This window comes from Rattus norvegicus, chromosome 7 (genome assembly GCF_021556685.1).
Source record: "Rattus norvegicus strain SHRSP/BbbUtx chromosome 7, alternate assembly SHRSP_T2T, whole genome shotgun sequence".
Taxonomy (NCBI): domain Eukaryota; kingdom Metazoa; phylum Chordata; class Mammalia; order Rodentia; family Muridae; genus Rattus; species Rattus norvegicus.
The window spans coordinates 31,313,863-31,334,332 of record NC_141540.1 but is presented as its reverse complement, the minus strand read 5'-3'; the positions used below and the strand labels follow the sequence as shown (position 1 = coordinate 31,334,332).

Below are 20,470 nucleotides of genomic sequence, written 5' to 3'. Positions count from 1 at the left end.
ATTGATATTTTGCCTCTAAATGAATAACCAGGAGCTGATATCACTTGAGAGATTGAACTCACACAATTGCAGTCTGGCCAGGCACTATTTCGTATGCAAAGGTGTTCTTGACTATCTCCTTCATTTAAAGTGTGTTTGACTTAACTTCAGCCACAATTGGCCTGATGTACAAAAGGTCAGGGCTTCCTGCCTGCTACTACTTCAACAATGAAACGGCTTTCACGGCTCTCGTTTTGCACACTTGGACACACGTGGTGTCACAGTGTTGCAATCAGACTTTCAAAACACAAAACTATACTGGAAAACAGAGAAATTTATGAACATTTAAAAATCACAGCTTTTAATGGTCCAGAAAAACAGCTCTTCATGGCGTTTACTCTATAAGGAAAGCATGAAGTGTTTTCCACCGAAGCCCCAGAATTTATCTTACTAAATAATTCTGATGAATAAAAGCAAGGGAGAAGATGAGAGAGAAACCATCACGAGGCGCCAGAATCAATTAAAAAAAAAAAAGGAATCCGGGCTACCTCCAACCTCAGCCTTTGTCCATGGCATCACCAGAGACCTGTGTGGATATTATTTTGAAATTTAGAGCTTCAACTTGTCTGAACATGAATCTGCATGCTGAGTTCTTGCATGCCTCCGTGAAATGGCAAAAAAGAACTCAACTGACCCTATTCTTGCATTAAAGCAACACGCCGTAGAAGGCCTGACTATAAACCATCTATGCTTGATTAATTAGGTTTGTAAGCATTGTTTCAGAACCAAACAATATTTCTAAAGATTTCAATAGTTCAAAGATTGCCCTATGGCCGTCTGGCCAATACATCTTCCAGCACACGCAGTTTACAAGCATTTTTCTTCCCAATATGTTGTCTTTGGTTGGTGCGACATTGTTTGAGTGAGGGGCTATTTGGGTCATGGTGGTTTTCTCCTCTGCACAGCAGTGGTGCTGAGCACAGCACTTTGACCATACATCTTCCATGTCATTCCCATCAAAGGCACATGACACTTCCTGGTGACCAATCAGGAGTGGTCCAGCATCCTAACAGAGGGCATATTGGCGAGCCAAGCTTTCTTAATGACAGCCATTGTTCGGGTCCAACAAAAGGGAGGTCCTGAATATTAACATGTGGCCTTGTGTAAGGGTCATCAGGATGGCACATCCATCATATTTCAGGGCTGAGAAAGAGAACTTTATATGTTCTGTCCGAACCTACTGCTGTCTGAATAAACGTCGTGGGCTGACAGCTGACACCAGTGAGGCAAATGGTCTCGGGCGATGACCGCCTCTTTATGTAGCTCTTTGCCCCTTTGAAGCAGCAGCAGACATTCTTGGTGAGAGATAGTATTTGAGGAATATACCTCAGGACACAGAAGATTTGAATAACCAGGCATCCCAACTAAAATACCGATTTAAGACCACGGAGCACATCATCAGTAGGCCAAATGGCGTCGCTTCTAACAGATGCACTAAAAAGAGAAAGCACATCCCAGCATCTTGAGTATTTCTACTGATAAATATCAATGGGCCCACGTAAAATCTATCAGTGAGATTTCGACTATGAATACAATTGGAAGAGGAGACTCAAGGCCTAACCTCATTGACAACACTGTCGTTGTTGTTGTTGTTATTATTATTATTATTATTGTTAAATGCTAAACAAAGTGAACCCAAAAGGCAGAGGTGAATGGAGCTCCATGGTGTCCCAACCGTTTAACACAAGAAATATGAGGTGATGGCTAGTGAATATTGTTTAAAAATAAAAATGCAATGCCTCTTAAATACCCTTGTGGGGTAAAATACACAAGGACCAGAAAGATCAATGAATAGGAGTGGACATCTGTGCTCTCCCTCTGGCTGTATGATTATGGGAGGGGGCAGGAGGTTAGAGGAGAGGCAGGAGAGGACAGTCCCTTTCAGATAGACCTTCCCTCCACGGGGGAGGCATCCCCTGCCTTCTGGAATGTTCTCACCATCTTAATCCTCTCTGGGTTCTTTTTCTCATGTTGTGTGTTCTCACAGTTTGCTGGACTTGTTTTTATTATAACTCTCAATGTTTGAAAGTGCTTGTTGATAATCTTGTCTTTCACAGTCACTCCATGCCCAAAGGGAGAGAAGCAGAATGTTTATTTTATCACTGTGGATGCTCAAGAAACACTTAGGTATAAATGGCAACTTGCAAAGTTAAAATAAGATTCAAGTCTGAGCTGAGCTTTTTTTTTTTTTTTTTTTACTTAAAATACATTTCTCTTTTTTTCTCTCTTTTCCTAGTTTATATTTAGGCATGGTCTCTATAGATAACCTCAAATTTTCCATCCTCCTGCCTCAACCTCCCAAGGGCTGGTATTGCAGGCCTGTTTCCCTTGCACTTGACCTGCAAGATGTTTCTGTAAAATGACAGAAACTCTCAATCATGTGAGGAAACTATTTGGCACTTGTAGCAATTAGCATTTATTATCTTGCAAAGAAGGCATTAAAGCCTCACTTGTCCCTGTGCCCTTCTTTCAGACCAAGGCCCTTGATAGAGAACAGGGAGAAGATAATTTTCAGGCAGCAACTGAAACACAACATGTGAAGGCATTTGCCTAAACACCAGAGCTCAGTCCCCAAGACCCATGTGGTTAAAGGAAAGAAACTACCCCAGCTAGTGGTGATCTTCCAAAAGCAGGGGGAGGGTGGGTAGGGAGAAAGGAAGGGAGAGAGAGAGGGACAAAGAGAGCCAGTAATCATAAGAAAGGGACAGTTCCTAAGAAAATTAGTTATGTTTATAGCAGCCTTATTTGTAATAGCCAGAAGCTGGAAAGAACCCAGATGCCCTTCAACAGAGGAATGGTTACAGAAAATGTGGTACGTCTACACAATGGAGTACTACTCAGCTATCAAAAATAATGACTTCATGAAATTCATAGGCAAACAAATGGAACTTGAAAATATCATCCTGAGTGAGGTAAGCCAATCACAGAAAAACACACATAGTATGCATTCATTGATAAGAGGATTTAGCCCAAAAGTAAGATATAATCCACAGACCACATGAAGCTCAAGAAGGATGACCAAAATGCAGGTGCTTCAGTCCTTCTTAGAAGGGGGAACAAAAATATTTATAGGAGGGAATACAGAGACAAAATTTGGAGCAGAGACTGAAGGAATGGCCATCCAGAGACTGCCCCACCTGGGGATCCAGCCCATGTAAATACTGCCACCAAATCCAGACAATGTTGCTGATGCCAAGAAGTGCATGCTGACAGGAGCCTGATATAGCCATCTCCTGAGAGGCTCTGCCAGAGCATGACAAATACAGAAGCAAATGCTCACAGCCAACCATTGAACAGGGTCCCCACTGGAAGAATTAGAGAAAGGATTGAAGGAGCTGAAGGGATTTGCAACCCCATAAGAACAACAATGCCAACCAACCAGAGCTCCCAGGGACTAAACCACCATCCAAAGTGTACACATGGACAGACCCATGGCTCCAACTCCATATGTAGCAGAGGATGGCCTTGATGGGCACCAATGGGAGGAGAAGCCCTTGGTCCTGCCCAGGCTCAGTCCCCAGTGTAGGGGAATGTCAGGGTGGGGAGGCAGGAAGGGGTGTGTAGGTGGGGGAAGAAGGGAAAGGGGAGATGCGATAGGGGGGTTATGGACAGGAACCGGGAAAGGGAATAACATTTGAAATGTAAATAAAGATAACCCAATAAGAAATAGGATTGCTATATAAAAAAAGAAAAGAAAATTAGTTATATATTTAAGAAATATTTTGAAAAAGTCTGTCTCTGAAATATATGTGTGTGGCTATATATACATAGTTATGCATGCTCACATGCATACAGAGAGAGAGAGAGAGAGAGGAAGGAAGGAAGGGAGGGGGAGGGGGAGGGAGAGGGAGGGGAAGGGGAGGGGGAGGGAGGGGAAGGGGAGGGGGAGGGGGAGGGGGAGGGAGAGGGAGAGGGTAGTCCACTTGTCTTCCAATAGAGCTTTCTCTTCACTCAGAAAACTCTTCCACCTAAACCGGAGTTGTTCTTCAAAGCCAGAAGTAAGCACCAAGCTCTTTGTGCAGCTCCAGCCTGCTGTTCAGGCTCCCATAATTTCCCTGTCTCCCAAATGGCTCTTTGAGAAAACTTCACAGGATACATTGTAACCAAAAGTTTTCAAGGAGTATTCCCTTTGTTAAAAGGGGGGCAGAAAGCAACCCACTAAAGGAAAGAATATTCCCCTTTTTTCTTTCTGAATCCCATGGGGTGCCTAAATGTGCTGCACTCTATGATTTTCTATAAACAGTTGCTAAAGAAACAACATGAACATACAAAATAGCCATTCTAAGAGTTCAGGCAGCTATCCTAACACTTTATTAAACTACACTGTGGTCATTTCCTTTTCCTCTCCCCCTCCAAGTGCCACAATTCTAAAGGTCTGAAATGGAAGCCTTCTTCTTGTTCTTAGATCTTTCTCTTTCTAGCTACAAGGAGGACAAGTCTCCAAGATGGTGTCCTACTCTTTGGTGATAGTTAATAGGTCCAGGTTTGTAAAACTGAACCACACTTGACCAGTTCGTTTCCTTCAGTGGGCTTCTGTTCTTAAGGCCTCAAAGGCCGAGTCTTAGTCCTTCATAAAGTTAGATGCCAAAAATACGCTCAGGGAGCTATTGATGTCTATACTGAAGAGACGTCAGTGAGGGAAAGAATATCATGCAATAATAAGGAAGTACAAGCAGTGATTTTTATGGGCTCAAAAGCCTCTGGGTCAGATCTTCCCCAAGGCCTACTTCTCCCCAATTCCGTGTATTTCAGACTTACGCTCCACCTCTCTCTTTCAATGTCATTCAGATTGACCTATGATGACAAATCAGAGTGGTTCTAGTAAAACAAGGCTTTGCTCCTGCATCTGCCACAGCTGCATTTATGAGCCTAACATCACTTCCACAAACGTCTCCTCATGGGACACCATCGGGCTCATCTGCGTGCTTGCATGAATGAAGTGCTGTGACACGTTCTCGATGCACTGTGAAGACTTTCCATCCTCATAAACGTAGCTGCGTGCTTCACCATCTCTTGCTGAATTCATAGAGAGTGAGCGCGGCAGGTGAAAGAGAGCATGGGATTGCATGTCTGTTATGGATTTGTAAAAGTTTATCAGCTCCGGCCTATCGGCCCCATTCCGCAGATGGGGAAGACGTAGGCTTGAAGAAATAACGTTACTTCTTCAAGGTTGCCCAACCTTCTAGGCTCAGCGGAAACCATCCAAAATACTGTTTCACGGTCCACGGCTCATATTCAATTAATGCCCCAAGCCCCCCTCAAATTGTGACCTGTTTCTATCCCACCCCTCCCCATGTAGCTGAATCCTACACTTCCCGGCTTCTCACTGACCACAGCGCCCAGCCTCTCTGTCTGTCTCTCTTCAGAAAAGAAGACAGAAATAGTTATTCTGTTCATCCAGCAAAGAGGAAATTAATGGTTGATTAGATGCCTGTTCTACACAGTGAGAATAAAAACCAGCCTTCATGGTGAATTATTGAATTAGGGGGCAACTTTCAGTGCCACTATGTCTACACAAAGCCAAACACCCCATAGACTCGGCCAAAAAAAATACAGTTTAGCCTCAGAAAAAAAATGAAGTCAGTTGATCAGACAAAAGATGAAGAGACAGACATCGAGACAGCAGCGTCATTAATAGACCAAACAGCATAGTGACAATTCCTGATGCTCACATATAGAAAACAGAAACCCAACAGAATATACAAAAACAAGACAAAAAACAAACAAAAAACAAACAAATCTATTAAACTACTTGTGTGGAGATGTGTATTTCCACTGATTTTTTTTTTCAAATCCCAAGTTTCAGATCAAAATCGAGAAAAGACAAAGACAGTGTCCAAAGATACTAAGATACACCCCGGCCCAGGATATTAAAAAGACACCTTTCTTTCGATAAGTCTGGCATATAACATGTTATGATGTAGTCCTTCAACGTGCCTTAGATTCATATTTAGAGAATGAAATATTACCCTCATTTTCTGTGACACACAGAAGCCTATTGCGGTGCATTTTATCTAAAAAACTTCTAAATCACAAAACTCATTTGGTGTCCACACTGATAGCACAAACTCTTTATACGTGACCATTGGGTATGATTCGAGGATCTGAACTGGGTTTTTAGACAGTGGCATTTTAATATCCTGTGTCCTTTCCTTCTTTGATCTGTGTTTCGGTTATGAGCAATATTGTTAGGTCTAAACACTAAGTGAGCTATGAATCTACAGTGAGTTGTCATGTGGTCCTAGTTGGCTTACAAATCATTTCAACTCCATCAAGATACAATTTACAGGGTTGGGGATTTAGCTCAGTGGTACAGCACTTGACTAGCAAGCACAAGGCCCTGGGTTCGGTCCTCAGCTCCGGACCAAAAAAAAAAAAAAAAAAGATACAATTTACAAAACTTGCAAGTCTTCATAACTCATTAACTCACATTCCCCACCCCACCCCCCACGAATCTAAAAGAACCAGGAAGAAGATAGACAAAGGAAATAGTCGAAATATACTATTTTGTGTACTGAGTCCCAAACTCTGAGAACGAATGTGCGGCTGTCTCTGGTTACTGTTTCCCTAAATACTTCTGGGCCATATGGAGCGGTGCTGAGGACTGCCTATTTTAAAATGCTCTCTTCATATTCTGTTCTTTTCCGTATGTCTCGTCCTCACTTCAGAGTCATTATTCGTTTCCATAAAAACAAGGTCTCTGTCTTACAAGCGTTCTTCTCCCAAGCCCTCCTCTCTTTGCTACTGTAGCCACGAACCACCCCTGTCATTCTAAGACCAAATGACTGAAGTGAGAAAAACAGAGAGCTAAGGAGAAGAAAAAAGAGCCATGGAGGATGACCTATGAGCTACCCAGCTCCCATTTCTTTGTTTCTTCCAAATGATCTAATCAGTGCAGGCAAAAAATGAACCTAACATCAGTGTCAAACTCTCTCAAAATAAAGCCAAATGTTTGCAGAAATTATTCTGGAAAGCCAAAAGGAAATAATCTGGTTAACCAAAAATTAAGCAAAATGTGCTTTCTGGAAAAGGGGGCTCCCTGTAGTTCAGGGTTGACTTGGAACAATTATCTAAACAAAACAGTTGGCTTCTGTGTTGGCTACAAAGTAGTGTTTGCATAAAAGTAGAAGGAGGGGACAAATATGCATGAAAATTAAATTTAGGCCTCCAGGACTACCCTTTGCAGGCCATAGAAGAGCTGATTACATGTTCACAGCTGGAACTGGTGTTGGCAGAGAAGGCCTTATTCATGGGTAGAGGGAGGGACTTCCTTTTTGAGTGACATCATGGTGGCAAGGCAAGGGTGACAGCATGAAAAGCATCTAATGCTGACAGAGCTGGAGCCCCTGGCCCCACACTGCTTGAATCAGATGACTGCCATTTCCACCGCTGAGAAATCAGTGCTTCCAGTCCAGTAAGGGCTCCTTCCCACATCCCTCACCACACGCTCACCACACACAGTGCATTAAGTAATGTTTCCACTTAGAAGGCAGATCAGAGCCAAGACGTCAGCCATTTTCTGAACAGCACAGGTGAGTCTTGCAAAAGCAAAGTTGAAGGTTGAAGCTATGGTTCAGTGGTGGAACACTGGCTTCACATGCACAAAACTGTGAGTTTAATCCTCAGCACTTTGAATATTCTCTCTCTCTCTCTCTCTCTCTCTCTCTCATACTCATAGATACATACACTCACACATATATAAAAACTCACAACACACTCTCATACTCGTACAAACACACATTCTCTCTCACACAGACATATATACACACTCACAACACACTTTCATACACACTCACACGTACACACACTCACAACACACTCACGCTTATACACACACATTCTCATATACATACACATTCTCATACACACACACTCTCACACTCTCTCACATTCACACATACGCACGCACACACACACACACACACACACACACACACACAACACACTCTCTCATACTCACAGACACAGAGACACATACATAGAGCTGAGGTCCATAAGATACTAAAACTGTCTTAAGACAAAGTTTTTGTGGCCTTCAATACCAGGATCTGTGTGCTCTAATGGGCATTTGACACACGTTCTAGATTTCTTTTTCTTTTTGTTATCTTTATTAACTTGAGTATTTCTTATTTACATTTCGATTGTTATTCCCTTTCCCAGTTTCCGGGCCAACATCCCCCTAACCCCTACCTCTCCCCTTCTATATTGGAGTTCCCCTCCCCATCTTCCCCCCATTACCGCCCTCCCTCCAACAATCACGTTCACTGGGGGTTCAGTCTTGGCAGGACCAAGGGCTTCCCCTTCCACTGGTGCTCTTACTAGGCTATTCATTGCTACCTATGAGGTTGGAGCCCAGGGTTAGTCCATGTATAGTCTTTAGGTAGTGGCTTAGTCCCCGGAAACTCTGATTGGTTGGGCATTATTGTTCATATGGGGTCTCGAGCCCCTTCAAGCTCTTCCAGTCCTTTCTCTGATTCCTTCAACGGGGGTCCCGTTCTCAGTTCAGTGGTTTGCTGCTGGCATTCACCTATGTATTTGCTGTATTCTGGCTGTGTCTCTCAGGAGACATCTACAACCCGTTCCTGTTGGCTTGCACTTCTTTGCTTCATCCATCTTGTCTAATTGGGTGGCTGTATATGTATGGGCCACATGTGGGGCAGGCTCTGAATGGGTGTTCCCTCTGCCTCTGTTCTAAACTTTGCCTCCCTATTCCCTGCCAAGGGTATTCATGTTCTCTTTTTAAAGGAGGAGTGAAGCATTTGCATTTTGGTCATCCCTCTTGAGTTTCATGTGTTCTGTGCATCTAGGGCAATTCAAGCATTTGGGCTAATAGCCACTTATCAATGAGTACATACCATGTGTGTTTTTCTGTGATTGGGTTAGCTCACTCAGGATGATATTTTCCAGTTCCATCCATTTGCCTATGAATTTCATAAAGTCATTGTTTTTGATAGCTGAGTAATATTCCATTGTGTAGATGTACCACATTTTCTGTATCCATTCCTCTGTTGAAGGGCATCTGGGTTCTTTCCAGCTTCTGGCTATTATAAATAAGGCTGCTATGAACATACTGGAACATGTGTCTTTGTTATATGTTGGGGCATCTTTTGGGTATATGCCCAAGAGAGGTATAGCTTGGTCCTCAGGTAGTTCAATGTCCAATTTTCTGAGGAACCTCCAGACTGATTTCCAGAATGGTTGTACCAGTCTGCAATCCCACCAACAATGGAGGAGTGTTGCTCTTTCTCCACATCCTTGCCAGCATTTCCTGTCACTTGAGTTTTTGATCTTAGCCATTCTCACTGGTGTGAGATGAAATCTCAGGGTTGTTTTGATTTGCATTTCCCTTATGACTAAAGATGTTGAACATTTCTTTAGGTGTTTCTCAGCCATTCGGCATTCCTCAGCTTTGAATTCTTTGTTTAGCTCTGAACCCCATTTTTAATAGGGTTATTTGTCTCCCTGCAGTCTAACTTCTTGAGTTCTTTGTATATTTTGGATATAAGGCCTCTATCTGTTGTAGGATTGGTAAAGATCTTTTCCCAATCTGTTGGTTGCCGTTTTGTCCTAACCAGTGTCCTTTGCCTTACAGAAACTTGGTTCTAGATTTCTGATGGCAGATTGCATACAGTGTAACATTACCTAGTTTTCAAATAAAATGTTCCCCCATCCTTAACCTGAGTGGGACCTATCATTTGTTTTGCCCACTAGAATATGACAGAAACCATAAGAGTGCTTTCTACAGTGATGAAAGAAAAGTCAGACAACTGTGCCCTATGGCAAGAAACAACTTATTATACTGAGTGATGATAATAGCCAAGTTCATAGAGCACTTTGATGTGCGAGGAAATAAAGCATTGTACTAGTACTAGCTTATCTAGCTCCTCTAACAATCTGGAGGTGATGCTGCTGCCACTGATTCTTCTCCTCCTTTCTCTCCTCCTCTTTCTTCTTCTTCTTCCTTCTTCCTCCTTCCTTCCTCCTCCTCTACTTCTTCCTCCTCTTCCTCTTCCTCCTCCTCCTTCTTCTCTTTCCTCCCCCGACCCCACTTCCTCTCTCTCAGCAATTAAGAAATTTGGTCCAGTGTCCCACAGATAGTACTTGACAAAATTTATATTCAAACTCGATGCTATTTGGCTTCAGAGACCACACTCCTCCACCAGGACACAGGGTGTCTTTAGAAGGAAGAGCCTGGCAGGATTCACACTGGGTATTCAGTGGGAGCCAGGACTTCTCCAAGTGTCTCACTCCTGGATCGGTTATCCACTCATTCACTCCATAGTCTGGCTTTATTTTTTTAATTTTTGTTTTTGCTTACTTCTTTCATAGTCAGGGGCTCTAGTAGAAAGTTTACTCCACAAGTGGACCTTTTGGTATTCCTGTTAGATCGAAGATGCCTTTCTGACACAGCAGAAACAAATAAAACTAGAATTAAATCAGAATGTCAGATGAATGCTTTCTGTACTGTGTGGGTCATGCTTGCACTCAAACATCTGAAAATAAATTGGGTCCCCTATGTTAGATCTGAAAGGTCTATGTTTCAAAAGAGTAACAGTATCATTTACCCCAGGTCATGCCATACTCTTCTGAATGGGTCTCTGCCAGTGGGTCAAACCGCATTAAGGAGGTAATGTCAATCTGGAGAAAGTAACTTTCTATGAGGAAAGGACATGAGGTGCACAAATATTCAAACCATGGAAGAAGACCCTCTAGCCTCTGTGCCCCTAACAATGGAGCAAAGAATAGATACAGAACCGAACACAAAGCTCTGATTCTCTCTAGAAAGAAGCATTTTCAGAAGCATACATGGGCCATGGTGGACTGACTTACCCCTCACTTACCATTTACAGGCTGAGAGTCAGTGTGGATTATCTGCCACACTCCAGGCATTAGCACAAATATCACTGGCAAGAAGACAGCAGCGGTCTTCAACCTTCACAACATTGTGTCCCGACAAAGGAGAGACTTAAGAAGCAGGAGGCACTGTGGCATCGCATGAGAACAGGAGAGCAGACAAACACTCTGAGCTGTGGCAATGCAAAATGATGGCCCAGCCTGAGAGAGTAGTGCTATTGTTCCTTACAGAAGACTCCAGCTTCTCAGGTTCTAGAACATAGGCCATACTCATTGACTATGTGAAAGAAGATAAACACAGGACAAGACCATGACTCCCCAGGGTGGGAGGAGGAAGCAATATGCCTGCAGTCACCATTATTCCCAATACTCCTCCCTGGCTTTGGTTTCTCTCTGCTCTTCCTTCTCACTGGCTGTATTCTCACTACCTGTATCATCTTGAATTACACTCATCTTGTCTTTACTTGACTCTCATTTGCAAGGAGTATCTTTGTCTAGGTCTTCCTTGCCTGTTGTTGGTTTTGTAAGGTTTTTCTTTTTCAAGACATGGTTTCTATGCGTAGCTCTGTCTATCCTGGAACTCGCTATGTAGATCCACCCGCCTCTGTCTCCTGAGTGCCGGAATTAAAGGCTGTGTCACCACTGCCTGCTTCCGTCATCCTTATTTTTCAGGCTTTGTGTCTAAGTTTAGGTGCGTGTCAAAGTCTCAGCAGCCTTATTCTTTTATACCCAGGTTGTTTCCTCTTTCCAGGCTGATTGATGCTCAGCCAGTCTATACAGGTAGACCGCCTTCCTACTCTGCAATATGTCTGCTTTCTTACCTGTCTGGTTTACCAGGCACTTCTAGTCCCTAACCTGTAAGCAGTGCAGACAAATGTTACCCTTTCTCCCAACTTTACTAGTTGTCTACGGGTTGCCATGGCTGTGAACGGACACCATGACCGAGGCAACTCTTATAAAGGACACCGTTTAAATGGAGCTGGCTTACAGGTTCAGAGGTTCAGTCCATTATCAGCAAGGCAGGAACACGGCAGTGTCCGGGCAGGCATGGCCCACAAAGAACTGAGAGTTCTATACCTTGTTCAGAAGGCAGACAGGAGAAGACTATTGTCTTCCAGGCAGCTAGGAGGAGGGTCTCAAAGCCTAACCCCACAGGGACACACTTCCTCCAACAAGGCCACACCTCCTAATAGTGCCAATCCCCGGGGCCAAGTATATTCAAACCACCACACCACTGGTGGAGAATACTAAGGGTTTGGTCTTGTTCTACATCCTTGCGTCTACTCTTAACTGGTAGATGGCAGGGGTTGTAACTCCAGCATCAACATTCTACAGAATGAATCAGGCACCGACTGTTAAGTGGATCCAGTGAGAGTACAGTCAGCTTTCTGTCACCAACGTAGCCACTACATCTTGAGAAGGACTTTGCTCCAGGCGTCTTCCATTCTCAAACAAGATTTGCCACTAACAAAGTCCATTTTCACAGCTAGTCTACGGAAGGCACTGTGTGGAAATAATGCATTAAAGAAGTCTGGTCTCTAGAATTCTTAGATGGCTTCCACTCAGAGAAATGATAAGTGACTGGCCACCCCTGGTTGTATCGAAAGCTTTCATAAGAAAGGAGCACCTCAGAGTAGTTCTGTGATACGCGGTGAAACTAATGTTCCCATCTTAAAAATGAGAGAACTGAGGCTCACAAAATCTAAGGCTCTCAAGGATTCTGTAGCTAAAGACAGGCAGGAATGGATGGAGAAAGCTATGGTGACTTGTTTTTCACGGCAATGTGACACCGCTACCATACATAACTCCACCAGAACCTCATTTGTCCTGAGGAGAAAAGGAGTAAGGATAATTGAGGGAGCCATCTATTGTTACCGTAAGTTCCTGCCACAGTATTCTAGAACATATCAACAATGCCCACGCTCACTCCAAAATCTCACCACTGATAGGAAATTAGCCAGTACCTGGTTTCAAGATGTATTCATTAGCCAGTTTAAGGCTGGGTTATGCTGCTATGACCACTGAGGTTGTAATAGTTAACTGGAGCATGAAATAACTGTTATCATTCATGATTCACGATCATCGGCAAGGTGCCACATGGACCTGGGCTCAGAGAGGCTTAACCACCAGTCAAAGAGCATGGAGGGGCTGGACCTAGGCACCTCTCCCAACACACATTTGTAGCTAGCAGATGTGCAGCTTGATCCTCATGTGGGTTCCCTAACAATTGGAGCAGAGGCTGTCTCTGACTGTGTCGCTTGCCACCAGATCCCCTTCCCCTAACTGGACAACCTAATTGGGCTTCCGTGGGAAAGGATACACTTATGCCTACTGCAACTGAGATGGGGCGGGATGGGATGGGATGGGATGGGATGGGATGGGATGGGATGGGATTGCTTCCTCTTCTTTGAGGAGAAGGGAAGGAGGCAATGGGGGAAGGAATCTGTAAGGATGGGATTGGTAGGAGAGGAGGGATTGGGGACAGGATCGAGATGTAGAGTGAATAAATGAATGGCTATTGCTCCAAGGTCTTAAATTTTATTTAGATTTAATGCTATTCTTTAAGTATCTTTGAATTTGCAATTTAAAATTTTCAAAGATTATGTAGTCTCCATGTAAACTAAAATGTTTATCTAAAAAGGGAACCCCTCTATACTCACATAGTAAATCATTAAATGTTCATGGTTGTTTTAAAAATGACCACCACTTAAGAAAGCCCTAGAGCTCAGAGATACTAAAATCTCAGTTCCAGATGATTTCTGCAATCTCCCAACATTCTATTGGATTGAAATATTTATAAACAGAAGCACTGTTAATAAAAGAAACAAAAGGTCAATCATCCTTTCACAGGCAGGTGGTGGACTGTCTGGAGTGCAGAACTGATTCCTAAGGACATCAGAAGTCAGGATGTTTGGGGACACTTTCTTGTCAGTGAACTTCAGGGTGACTTTGAAAGGGAAATGTGGAACAACTCAGGGAAACTGCTGATCTAGAATCTTCAACAGCAGAATCTTGTGGCAATTCCACACTCCCTAGACATTTGGCATGCTCAAGCAGGGGTTCGAGTCCACCGGGGTTTACAGTCAGGATCAACCTGTGCAATGCAGAAAAACTGTCTCAAAAGCTTAAAGATGGCTAGGGATATAGGCAAAATGCTTGCCTAGTGGCGTGAATTCCCAGATCCAGTCTCCAGAAGAGAAAAGGAAAAAGGAAAAGAAGAAAAGGGAAATCTTCAAAGAGACTACACAAGCTCTCAAGGCACATGAGTCTCTACATTGTTACCCTGTATGATTTCCTAACTAGAACTCATGTGCATCAGAAAACAGGCCTAAGACTCTAAAGATACAATGTGTCCAGCGTGCGTACTATAGCATGTCCAGTAAAGCCTGCATCTGCAAGTGTTGTGGGTGCAACTGTGCCTGCCCTCATGAACCTGTTAAAGTGCCAACCGCCTATTGCCAGAACTGGGAACTTCCTTGTACAAGGCCCTTGCAGATATAACTGAGGCGTAAGTAATTTACACTCTACAAACCAAATCTAGCCACTGATATCCTTAAAAATCCAAAATAGATACAACTACAATTTTGACTTTGGCTGATAAATTTGCTGAGCCTGGTTGCTGATAGGATGCCCTTACTGTTCCTAAAATCAAACAAATATTACAAAAAAAAAAAGTACTCTATCTAAAAGGCTAGTGCACAGAGAGGTATTTCAGGAGACAGGAGGGGTGATGAACACATACAATGCCTATTAAGGATTATGATTTCATAGAGTGATATATATATGGGGGAGAGAAAGAGAGAGAGAGAGAGAGAGAGAGAGAGAGAGAGAGAGAGAGAGAGATCAGAGTAATAGGCAGAGGCCCATGACAATCTGAGCATGTTCCCTGTCTCTTTACTACAATTTCTAACGTCATCACATTTCTTCAGAGAGGAAACCATACACTATCACGATTGCAGTGACGGGGGTTGAAAACAGATGGATTTCGGGTTACCTCCTTCCTGAGCACAAAGATAAAGCACATTAAGTTCTCAGAGTGCCTGTCACATCGCAGAAGATGCCCTATGTCAGTCGTTATGTTCCCAGAAGGCAGGATTCTAATGCATCCATTCACATAACAAGGAACTCATACTGTACGGGGTGGAGGGATGACTAAATTTAAAAGTGCTGGTTCTCTTCCAAAGAATCCTGGTTCAATTCCTAGCACCCCCATGGCAGCTCACAACTGTCTGTAGTTTCTATTCCTGGGGATCTGACATCCCTGGATAAATATGTATGCGAAACATCAAAATGTATATAAAATAATTCTAAATAATAATAGATTCATTCCATGAAGAACACAGCTTCATTTCCAAAACACTGAAGTTGGGGTAGATGTCCCAAAAGTCAAAAAATCAACTGTGGAAACAGGAACTAAGGAATGTAAGTAATCTTCCTACTTCATAAATTTGTCTTATTGGCTAGAAACAAATTTTCAGAGACAGTAGTCCAAAATGTAAAAGGCATAAACTCAAACACAGAACTCTTCCACCACAGATCCGGAAGGAGCACAGGAACTGTGAACCACTGTGGCCTGGGTTCAGGAAGCTGTCTAAGGCCTGCCCGGGAGACCGATTTCCACTTTACAGACTGTGAGTCCGGCCACCTGCCAGCAGTGTGCATGCCTGCCTGCACTGTCACCTCAGTACCTAACTCCAAGAGCGGCTTCTTAATTAAAATTCAAGTTGCTGGGTGTAACCGACTTCAGCCTAACGGACGACTGGAATCCTTGATGCCCAGAAATGTCCAGTTCGACTCTGACGGACGGCTTGGCCAACCCTGTCATTCTGCTCTTTTCCAACAATGTGAAAATAAATCCAAAAAGTCCTCAGCCTGTACCCATACAATGTTCATATTCCTTTCCACTTCCCCGCAGCAGACCCATGGATGAAGGAAAATAAATGAATTCCCAGGAGCTCTCTGTAGGAGCTTTGAGGGTCCTGAATCGAACCCAGCGCTTATCTTAACTTGCCTATGTGAAATTTGCAAGCCAGAGGAAACCAAATAAGGAGTAATTTAAATTTTAATTTAAAACCTCGTCTATTTTCTTACCCCTTATCAAACTGCCAGCTTTTTACCTCCTGACAATGAGGAAGTGTCACTGGCGTAGGCCAGACCCTACCCGCAACCCAGGGATCTCTTTCATCTAAACCCCTGATCCCTTTAATAAACAAAATACGAAGAGGCAGTCAAAATTACGCTGCGCCTTTATAAAAGAAGGCCGGGAAATCCTCAGAGTACAATCCCCTCCTTGTTATTCTCCAGTGTCATGTAACTTGAAGTCACTCTGAAGAATAAAGAGACACGGGCTGCCACTAGGTCCCAGCCATGACTTCCCCAGCGTTCCCAGCCTGGCCCATCTGTTCTCCAAGGACCACATGAATGGCATATGTCAAGAGAGTCGGAGCTGTGCAAACTGCCCAAAGAAATCACTCAGCCGACTTCCCTTCGCTTCCACAGCTTCAGAGATTGCTGCCGAGACAACCACCATATGGCGAATAATTAGTTTTTCGACCCCCCGCTCAAGAAAAATGTCTGCTTCGTTGCCAAGCCTTAGCAATATCTGCATTAATGAGGGGTGGGCGCTGAATGCTTATACATTCACAGAGCTGAGAACGCTCTTCACTGTTTTATTTCCTTTTTCAGCTTCAAGCTCTGATGACTTCTGATTTGGTCCCCTTTGACAAGGTGACGGCATCCAAAACATTTGGGAATAAACCATATTTTCTTCCTTCTTTCCTTCCTTCCCTCCTTCCTTCCCTCCTTTCCTTTTCCTTCTATGTCTCCCTTATTTACTTTTGACATTCCGTAACCCAACAGGAAATAGATTGTCACACTAAGTGCCTTCCTTCTACCTGCCCTTCTAAAAGTGAGGAATTCAACTCATATGAAGACCAGAATCCTCGAGCTAGGCAATGGGACATTTTCTGCTGCTGATACAGGGCATTGATATCCAACGTTGAATTGCAACAGGCTCTGTGACCAAGCACAGTGCACTTATTGGCCTTCTTAAGTAAATCCGTAACTCCCTCACTGCACCTAAAGACACACAGAATACTTCAAGCACGAATATCAAAACACCCTGGCAGTCCACCACCCTCAGTGTCAGTTGTCCCACTGCCTTAAAAATGGTGCTCACAGTGGGTCATCTACAAGATGTGACTATTTTCGAATCGCCATCAATTAACATGTAGTTTTAAAGATCATATATGTCCCTTCCATGATCTAAGGTTAAAAAAAATACATGCATGCATGTTTGTATCTATTTTTGATTTGTCTGTCTGTTTTGGAGCACTGAATGTCCACCCCGCCCCCATCTTGATTCTGACTGCTTTCTGACTTTGGCCTTCACAGTCTCTGCATGCAGACATATGAATCCTGAGAAGAGGAAGAAAAATGAGACAGAATTGAAATGCTCTCCGACACAGGTCTCTGAGCATCCAGACATAGATCAGTGGTTCTCAAATATCTTCAGTTTGCAGATCGTCATACCAAACAGAAGAAATTGCCAAAGGCCCTCCCCCATTACCTCCGCCATACACACAATGTGTAGCTGAAAAGGAAATGATTTCCCAGAATAAATCAAAGGAGGTGTGCCAAGGATGAGACAGAAAAAAAAACTTATAAGAAAATAGGAATTGGTGCCAGACACAATAACTACCTTTTCTTTTCTTATTTTTTCTTTTATTCTCTCTCTCTCTCTCTCTCTCTCTCTCTCTCTCTCTCTCTCTCTCTCTCTCTCTCCCTCCCTCCCTCCCTCCCTCCCTCCCTCTCTTTTTAACTTCATTTCCTCTTGTATTTCTAACAGTCAGACTAACATGCCTAGCATCTAAATCCCCAGGGCATAGATCACTTGAGTGTCCAGCACTCTCTTCTCGCTACCTAGAGCTCAGTCCCCTACTGACTGTGTTCATTAAGCAAAGACTTCAAATGAAACTGAGTCTTGCAAGCAGCATCTGAGAGCTAGTTTTTGTTGATTGTTTTCTAGATTTGTTTGACAACCTTAGCTGGGAGGAATTATAAACTTATATTGAACACAGCACCCAGTGACACCTTGAGTTGTATCTCGTTACTAATATTTCTATACTTGCAATCTGTCTTTCTGCTCTAATACCACTGGGCAAGCATGTTCTACTTATGGTCAAAAAGGGCCTGATCAACTGTTTTCCACATGTTCATATCCAAAACACTTGGAGACACTGTGCATTATAAAATTACACACACACCCTACAATCCAAGATTCACCATCAATCAAAATATCTCTCCTCCACCCTCTCTCTCCCCGTCTCTCTTTCTCTCTCTCTCTCTCTCTCTCTCTCTCTCTCTCTCTCTCTCTCTCTCTCTCTCTCTCCATTCCTGACTTTCAGTTTCCTCCTACTCTCAGAAAAAAAGAAGAGAGAAATACCCCCTCCTTTGTGCTATTTTGTGGGCTAAAAACCAAGTTGTACAAACTGCCCAGTGAAATTCATAGTAGGTCACCCATAAAAGGTGATCCTTTTTCCAGCATGAACAGCTAATACATGTTCAAAACACTTATCTGTTTAGTCCCAGGGACCACATAAACTCTAGACTTTAAAGGGATTATTAACAAGCTGGGCATGATGGCTCCTACCTCAACACTCTACAGGGATAAGGATATATAGGTGTGTGTGTGTGTGTGTGTGTGTGTGTGTGTGTGTGTGTGTGTGTGTGTGTGTGTATGTGTGTGTGTGTGACATAGGATAGATATTTGAAATATATCATATGTTTATATATTGTAACAAATACATATCTAAAACACAACCTTGGGATCCAAGAGTCCTCGACTACCCTAATATTTCTTTAAAGGGAAATCAGATTCTATTGCTTTTATAGGCAAAAGATTAGAGATCTATTCATGTTTTATGAAGAAGAGTGAGGGCTTGCATGAATGTCTGTGCATCATGTGCATGTCTGGTGCCCATGGGGGCCACTAAAAGTTGCCGGATCCCCCTGGAACTGGAGTTACAGGTGGTTGTTAGCTGCCATGTGGATGCTGGTCAGCAGACCCTGGTCCCTGGACCACCAACCCATCATTCTGACCGCCAATCCCGTAATGCTTTTGAGCAAGCTTTTAAAAAATACACATACAGAATCAGAAAAATACCTTTACTTTCACATCATTAGAAAAAAACAAAGAGCTTAAAGTGGCTTCACATCATGACTAGTAGCTAAGTGGAAATGCTTCTTACTTGGAGGCAAAAAGCAAGGGGCTCTATAGTCCCTGGAATCTGTTGCTCCACATCCAACTTGATTCTTGGTAGAGCCACAGAAGGAAGGATGGGGTGATAATGTGGTATCTTTGCTGATAAAATGGCTCTTAACAGAAATACTTCTGTGGCCCAGCTAAAACTATCATTCTATACATTAGAGCTGAATTTATTTGGGCTAATTAGAAATTGGATGGGGCAGAGTTGCTCTGATCAGCACATAGTCAAGGAATGTATTCAAGGCGAAGACAAAACAGAAGTGTAAAGCCAGCTAGAAACTAAAAAGCAACGACAGGCAAACGTGGTCTTTTCTCTGTGCTACCTAGGTAGGCGTCTCTTTCCACCCAGCGGAAGCATAGTCCTACCTGACAGTTTAGTAAGCCAGGCTGGAGGGCTTAGGGCAAGGCTGAGAGTCTGGCCCGAAGCAGATAGAAATGGACAGAGAATTTGAATCTGAGACGTGGCTTATCAGGTGGGCATCTCTAGAGCTGGACATACTCTCACAATTCGCTTGCACCCTGTCACCTCTACACCTCCCTAATCTACACATACCCTAGCACCTTCATGCCAGTCTGAGTTCATATTCTTTCTTCTCCATGCTCACTAATCAACAACAACAATCAAGTGGCTGCTTTGTTTAAATCATTCTCTCAGTGTTCCTATGCAAAGCTCTATTCTGCTTCCCAATCTAAAAAAGCTGGTTGGGTGAACAGGAGGTGACAGTCAGGGTCATGTCTATGAGGATGGCCAGAGCCCTCCTACCCATGAGAGATAAACTGAGGTATGGGATAAGGTTTCCCTCATCAAATCGGGATTACTGACTTTCCCTGAAATTTTCAGTCACAAAAACAGCATGGTCAGGGTTAAAACATTAGCTGTGTCAGGTCTCCATTTAAAAGCATAAATTTTAGATGGAATGGATACATCTTTAGTTCTTAGGCCTGTGCTACCTGTCGAGTTGCTGTGGTAACACTTTATACCTTCTCAACTCCGGCCACACTCATGAGGAATATCTTCCAGCATGACCCCCTGTGAATTTCAACTCTCGGTACCACCCACCGACCCCTTTTCTGCCCCCTTTTTTTTTGTTTTTAAGACTCAACCAGCCTCATGTGGCCTCCCTGGACTGTTGTCACAGGACAATGTTTGTGTTCTATCCATGTTTCCATTGGAAATTTTGACCTCTTCTACCATACCTACAAATAACTTCTCATCAAGTAGCAATCTTGAGGATCGCCTGGCTTGCTGCCTTGGAAGAGTTTTGGGCCATGGAAGAGTTCTGAGGAACGTGGGCAGACTCTGAAGCCTCC

The 20,470-nt window shown here is 43.3% G+C and overlaps 1 protein-coding gene across 18 annotated transcripts in view; it reads right to left on the bottom strand.

Annotated features, from left to right (window-relative positions):
* C7h12orf42 (similar to human chromosome 12 open reading frame 42) overlaps positions 1–20,470 on the bottom strand; it is a 189,532-nt gene that overhangs the window by 18,416 nt on the left and 150,646 nt on the right. The window contains exon 1 of one of the 18 annotated variants that reach the window (XM_087559000.1): positions 10,881–11,170. The exons of the other annotated variants lie outside the window; for them this stretch is intronic. Within the exon in view, the coding sequence (XP_087415126.1) occupies positions 10,881–10,929 (49 nt within the window). The 5' untranslated portion in view covers positions 10,930–11,170. Of the gene's footprint in view, positions 1–10,880; positions 11,171–20,470 lie in introns of those variants that run through there. 18 annotated transcript variants of the gene reach the window in all.